The 7081-nt window shown below is 46.1% G+C and overlaps 1 protein-coding gene across 1 annotated transcript; it reads right to left on the bottom strand.

Annotated features, from left to right (window-relative positions):
* Positions 1 to 6392: 6392 nt before the first annotated feature.
* On the bottom strand, positions 6393 to 6749 carry LOC127394918 (feather beta keratin-like). The gene has a single exon (XM_051641226.1). It carries the CDS (start codon positions 6747 to 6749, stop codon positions 6393 to 6395), a length of 357 nt encoding a protein of 118 aa, XP_051497186.1.
* Positions 6750 to 7081: the final 332 nt, after the last annotated feature.

Genomic DNA, 7081 nt, shown 5'->3' with positions numbered 1-7081 from the left:
GAGGAAAGTTTGCAAAGGCAAAACATACAGAAAATGAGGCATTTGAGGCTTTTACAAAGAAGTTTTCTTGTCTCAGGAAGCTTTGTTTCAAGCACAGTGTTCTTTTCTTCTTTTGTAGCTCTAAGTTTGGTGTTTCAGTCCAGTTTTTGTCCATTAACATAACTACTGATCGACATCAGACAGTGTCAAGTGGGAGAAATCCCACTGTACAAACTTTTCCATTATGCTTCTTGTACAATGTTATTAGGTTGAACGTAAAAGTAATTCAAGCATTTGAAAATCTGGACCATGAGAAGAATAGAAGAACACATTTAGAGCTAAGGAAGGAGAAATACATAAGCAGGTACAAGCGCAAACAATTGACATGCTAGCAAGAATCAGCCTTTTTATGTCAGCAGATTAAATACTCATTTTAGTCTTGAGTTTGGATCTTGCACTCGGTATCCTGGCTGCTCTTGGTGCAGGTGTACTCCTCCTGGGTTTGGAAGGGCTCAAACCTCCTAGAGCTATAACCACTGAACCTCTGAGAGCAATAAGGGTATGAGAACTTGCTTTGCTGTGAGCCCCCATAAGCAAAAGATCTTCTGTAGCCATAAGATCCCCCATAGCCCAGTGAGGTTCCAATGGCAGCTGGTGCTGAGGATCCCACCACGCTTTCCTGAGGGCAGGAGCTGAGAATTGGCCCAGGGAAAGTGATGACAACAGGGGGTGGGTAGACCACTGCCCTGGAGTCACCACATGAGGTGACACAGGGCTGGTTCCAGGCGTTGGCCAAGGGCTGAGGACAGGTCACCTCACAGGGTGTGGAGCACTGGTAGTTGCACAGCTGCCTGTAGGAGGACATTTCTCTGGGCTGGAGGTGGGGCTGAAACCAAGATAGAAGGCTCTGTAAAGCAATTCAGTGGAAGGTCAGAGGTTTGTGTTCAGGCACTCAAGTGAGGAAACTACCCACTGGAGAGGCCTCCTCAACAGAGATGATGTGGCTTCATAGTTCCTGGCTCTCTATTCTACCTTTTAGTGATGTTACTTCACTTACGTTTATCTTCTGCCCTTGCCAGAGACTCAGGTCTTCCTAACATTCCTGTGTACATCAACCAGCCTACACTTTAGGTATATCTATACATAGTGTGTCAGAGCATTCCCCACAGGGCTACCTGGTGAGCAGTGCTTGCTTCAGTTGGGTTCTCCTGGAGCACAACCATTTCTGATTGGATTTGACAACCTTAAAGGTCTTTTCCAACCTAAATGGCTCCATGATCTCACCCAGCCCCTTCTTCTCAGCAGTTAACCTGTAGGACTGGATTTCTAGGACTACACAGGGCTTCAAAACTGAGCTTCACCTTCTACTAAAACCAAGATAAGGCTGCAGCTCATTTCTATACCAACTTCAGGAACTAAAAGCCACGTATCCTTGAAGCACTTGGTGAGGACTGCAGCATTCCCTCCAGAAGGTGGATAAGCTCTCTGCAGGGCCAGTGAAGCTGCTTTTACAGAAAGAAAAGCCCTGGTAGTGCCCTGGCAGATATTTCTGCAGGATTCCATTAGAGTTAGCATTAGTGAATTTTTTAAAAAACCATAAGAATAAAAAACTTACTTGAGTCTCAGAGGAGAAGTTGGGAGAAGCTGTTGAGGGAGATGTGAGCAGTGTGTGCTTTTATAGTGCTGCTCAGGTAGCCCGGAGGAGCTGAGCCATCCTTTGCACATGAGGTTTGATAAATTCAAAACTGAGCCAATTACATCCAGCACCTCCCAGCATGTCATCCTTTGCTCACTGTTTGCAGTTATTGGGCAATTCCCAGTTTCCCTTGACACTTCGATACCTCATCCCTCATCAGTGTTTTGATCAGGTTCAGACTCAGCAGATTCCAGCCTCTCTGAAACAATCCCCAGCTTCACCCTTCTGCAGCAATGAGAGCCCAGTCATGATAAAACCACCTGGTTGACAACTGTGTTATATTTTATAACTTTGTCTTTTAAAATCCACTCAAAGAGGGGGGCAGACTGTAAATATTAACCTTGGAGCTCCAGGGTGCAAATCTGTTTGTTTTTCCCTCTTCAACTCCCTGATGCTCAGTTAGACAAGGCAGCAAATTTGGGCAATTGAGCTCATAGACACTCAGCAAGTAACAAATGACAGCAATAAATTCCACAGGAGTGTTGTGACAATGAGTATTGTGGTATAGTATATATATTGTGGTGTATATATAATATGAATGTGTTATTATATCAAATTATTATTAAAATGTGACATAATTTTAAAATAGTAAATATTTCTCAAATAATAAAATACCATTCTATTAATATATGAATAGAATATTATATTTATTGTGGTGTATATATCCCACCCAATATTGTGGCATCAGGGACCCTGAAGGTGTTGAGTGCCACTTAGGATAGAGAAGGATGTGATAGCCAAAAAAAAAAAACCAATCACCAAAAAATGAGTTTGATTCATTCCCACTCAAAACCAATTAAGGGAGTGGACTGATACCAGGAAGAACGTGGTCATTGAAGTTTGGAAAGGGAATGAACCATGAGATGTAACCTTGTGTGACAACATGATGAAGCAGGGAAACACCACTGTAAGTGGGATAAGTCAGGGAAAAATTTGCATCAATAAGAGCAGCTGAATATGCAATAAGTATCAGTTGGTGAAGTAGCAGATCCTCGTGAGCAAGACTGGTTTGTGTACACAAGGAGTTGAAGAATGTGGAAAATAATGTTTGATTGTAAAACCTTTTCTGGCCACTCCTTTTGCTATATGATCTGTGCTAAATTGGTCAAGATCAAATTTATTCCAGATCTTCCCAAGTACTGAAATGATGAGACGATCCTGCCTGAAAGGGTAGAATCAGACATCAAGAAAGAAGGCTTGCCTGGAAAGGGTTAGCTTTCTTTCTTGATGTCTGATTCTACCCTTTCAGGCAGGATCGTCTCATCACTGAAATGCAGATAGAAGAGCAGTTTTAATTAACTGTATGTGCTGCTAAAACAGTGATTCTTGTAAGAGTTTGACATGAGCCTGTCTCCAGGGAAGTCTTTTCTGTCTCTCCCACTTGAAACTGCCTGTGAAAATGTGTTTATAAATTCTTAGGCAGGGACTTTATGAGATCTTAGAATACCCCGGTGCTCTGATTTTCACATGGGTTATTTTTTATGCATAATCTTTATCTAGTTTCATAGTACCTAAACCTGAAAACATTTTGCTGTAAGTGACTTTTGTCTGTTCAGTTTTGGTGTGAGGTTTTGAGGATCCTCAGCAGATTTTACCAACTCACACAACCCCTGAGTTTTCTGTGTGTAGGGAAGGAAGGATTTCTAAACACACACTTTGAAGTGTAACTTTTTGTTTAACCTTTTACTTAAAATCCACAGGCTGGTCGGAAGAATCGGAGGCAATTCATGGGTGTTAGGTAGGAGTAGGTGGTTTGTAACCTTTTAGGGTCTGTCTGGGGGAATAAAATAAATCAGAGATGAGGTGTCTGACACATGACATAGGCCTGGAGCAGCTCCCCTTGCAGACCTTGAGCTGCCACAGAGAGGAACAAGGAAAACTGTATCAAAATTTGCATCTAAATGCTATTTCCCCAGAGATTTCCTGGATGGCTAAAGATTACACAGTGGGAAATATTATTTACATCTCCAAAGTGGTTCAGCTGCACTGAGTAAATCTAAGGGAGAGTCAGTGGCTGCAGTCCTGCCCCTGCCCTCCCCTGAGCTGCAGGTTTGTGGACTGGCAGGAGATAAACCAGATAACCCTGCAAAAACCCTCCATGTTCTCTGCTTACTTTCTTGATCTCAGTGTGTTCTCTCTTTCATTGATTTCATCAAACTATTTGAAATAAACATAGGCTAGAAAAATAACAGTGAAGAACAAAACCAAACCAGAATTGTCACAAGGCAGGAAGCTGATGAAGATGCAGGTTTCAAATGGTCTGCTTTGCTCTTTCATTGCTGGCTTCATCCTGAAATGATTCCTTGCTCTTCTAAGTGATCCTTGTGGGCTTCATGGGCACCTCTCCCATGAAGACAGGATGAGGGGAAATGTAGATTAGACATTATGAAGAAATTCTTCACTATGAGGGTGGTGAGGAACTGGAACTGGTTGCCCAGGGATTGTGGAAGTTGTGGAAGCCTCATCCCTGAAGGTATTCAAGGGCAGGTTGGATGGGGCTTGGAGCCACCTGGTCTGGTGGGAGGTGTCCCTGCCCATGCAGGGGGGTTGGAACTAGATGATCTTTAAGGTCCCTTCCAACCCAAGCCATTCTATGATCATCTATGAGTGAGGTCTGGTGCTTCATGACTTCATAGATGCTTCACATCTATGGGTGATGCTTGGCTGCATCAGGAGCATCTCCTTGCCCTTTGTGACCCTTCTGTAAAACTGGATGGCTGGCTATTTTTCCTTCCTCGTTTGTTGTTGTGGGGTTTTTTTTGTTTCTTATTCTTCTTCATGCAGACAGGTTTTCTACCTTCTCCCTGGCCTGACAGGGCAGGGCCTTGCTGCCGAAGGCAAAACCCACCCAAAATTCTAACTGTAACCACGGCAGGAACAGGCACACCTGGGTTTTCCTCTTCCAGCTCTGAATCAGAAACACTTAGCCCCGATGTCTCAATTGTCTTTCCTGTAACACCCAGACAGACCACAAGGGATGTTGTGGAAACACCCCTGGGTTTAAAGCGAGAGTCGCATTCCGGGCTGGGGCTGCGGGAACCGCACCCGCTCCCGCCCCGTGGGCTCGGCTCCACGCGGGGCTCCAGCCCCACACAGACCTGTGTCCCGCTCTGCCTGTGCTTTGTCACCCACCACAACGACACGTGTGACCCAGGATCCCGCCCTGGCTGCACCAGGATTTTTAGAAGGTGGAGGAAACTGTGGGGTGGGATGTGGAGGGAGCAGCTGGTGTGAGGGAGCTCTGAGGAGTCTGAGGGAGCTGGGGCTGTTTGGTCTGGAGCAAAGGAGGCTGAGGGGAGACCTTATTGTTCTCTAGAACTGCCTCGAATGAAGTCGTAGAGAGGCAGGTGCTGGTTTCTTCCCACAAGTAACAAGAGGAAGTCGCCTCAAGATGAACCAGGGGAGTTAGGCTGGATATTAGGAAAAATTTCTTCACAGAAAGTGTTGTCAGGCCCTGGCCCAGGCTGCCCAGCGCAGGGGGAGAGTCACTATGTTTAAAAGTCATGTAGATGTGGTGCTGAGGGACATGATTTATCAGTGGACTTGGTAGAGTTGGATTAGTGGTCAGACTCGGTGACCTTAAAGATCTTTTCCAGTGAATTCTGTGATTCTATGGTCAGTGCAGTGTGCTGCTCTCAGCGTTTTTGCTTGGGGCTCCAAGGCCATGGTGAGTGCTGACCCCTCCAAACAAGGCTGCAGCCTGGTGTTACTGTCTTGATGAGCATAGAAGCACTGAGGTCAGGGAAGCCCAGCTATGCCAGGAGTTTGTGCAGTTTTCTTGTGGAAAACTGAGCATTTCCAAGGCTGCACAAGTCAGACACTCAGAGACTTTGACTGTCATTGTGGGTGAGGAAGAAGTCAGTCACGCTCACCAGGCTTATGGCTCTGGACGTTTTTATTTACTGTTCAAGGAAAAACACCTCTGGGAGCTTGTTGTGACAAGGAGTGACTAGTGACCCTTTTGCTGTGCATTGAATCCTGAAGTTTGCCCCTGTCTTCCAGGCTCCCCTTCTTTGTTCTTTGTTGTTTGGGTTTTTTTAGTAGCTGTGCCTGACCGTCCTTTCTTCTCTTTCCAATGTCTTTCTGCAAGATGCTGTGAGAAATGATACGGTGGCCTGGACAAAACTGTTGCCAGGAGGGCTAGGGAAGGATTCCACAGGTGGATTTTCACCATCAGAATGCAGGAAATAGGAGCTTAAACTCATGTTCATAATGTATGTGCCCACATCAGATTTTCTTTTGGGTCTCAAGGCTATCAAACACAGCAAAAAGAGAGCACCTGAGTAACTGTGTAGCTGTGAAGCATTTAGGATCTATATCAAGGTCTGGGATTTCCTTTTGACACTTGAATTAATGGCAGAGATTAGTCATCGAGTAGTATTTCAGCATCTGTGGGCTACAGTTTTGGAAACCATACAAATAAAGGCTGAAAACATGAAATTGTGATGCAGAAAAGATTTTATTGGAACAGAAAAATGGGATTTCTCAGATTATAGCAACACTGCAGGGAACAACAGCAAAGTAAAAAGGGCTTGAGCACAAATCTAATGCAAATGGGAAATGCAGTGTCTGGGCTGTTCCTCAGGATGGATGAGTATGTCCAGCTCCTGAGGACTCTTGCTACCCTTCTGGAAGCCATGTCATCCTTCTCAGTCCCCAGCTGGGACTTTATTCTGGTCCCTGCTGGGTCCTGCTCCCCAGGGAATCCCTGTGGGGCTTAGCAGGGCCCACAGCTCCCACCACGGTACGTGGTGTATCTGCGGGAATAGCAGGGGTAGGAGAACCTGCCACCCAGGGAGCTGCTGGAGCCAAAGGAGCTCTGGACAGAGCTCCCATAGGCAGAGGAGCTGCCGATCTCCAGGGGGGCTGAGGTGCCCACAAAGCTCTCCTGAGGGCAGGTGCTGAGGATGGGACCCGGGAAGGTGATGGCCACGGGGGGTGGGTAGACCACGGCACGGGAGTCCCCGCAGGAGGTGACACAGGGCTGGTTCCAGGCGTTGGCGTAGGGCTGGGGACAGGTCACCTCGCAGGGTGAGCAGCTGCTGAAGTTGCAGACCTGTCTGTAGGAAGACATCTCTGGGGCTGGAGCTGAGCCTGGAACACATGGGATGGGGGAGCACAGGTCAAGGGGGGACAATGAGGGTTCCTCTGCAAAGGGGAGCCCTCATTTACTCAAAGCAGTGACTGTGAAGGTACACGTTCACATGGGTAAACCTGCTTCAAATTAAAGGTGAGAAGGACAAACTGCATTTTACACTGTTTCCTCTATTTCTTGTTACTCTGTTTCACATTATAAGATAGTTTTTACAACAGTCCTTACACAAATTTCCTAGCAATAAATAGGACTGACACGAACTCAAACCCTCCCCTGCCCCACAAAGAACATGACTTACTTGGTCCAAGAGC

Source organism: Apus apus, chromosome 27, assembly GCF_020740795.1.
Source record: "Apus apus isolate bApuApu2 chromosome 27, bApuApu2.pri.cur, whole genome shotgun sequence".
Taxonomy (NCBI): domain Eukaryota; kingdom Metazoa; phylum Chordata; class Aves; order Apodiformes; family Apodidae; genus Apus; species Apus apus.
The sequence above is the reverse complement of the archived record's forward strand: the minus strand, read 5'-3'. Positions and strand labels throughout refer to the sequence as shown.

What these genes read in the sequence shown, in the direction of transcription:
- LOC127394918 (XM_051641226.1), bottom strand. Translation starts at nt 6,749, where the DNA reads ATGTCTTCCTACAGACAGGTCTGCAACTTCAGCAGCTGCTCACCCTGC.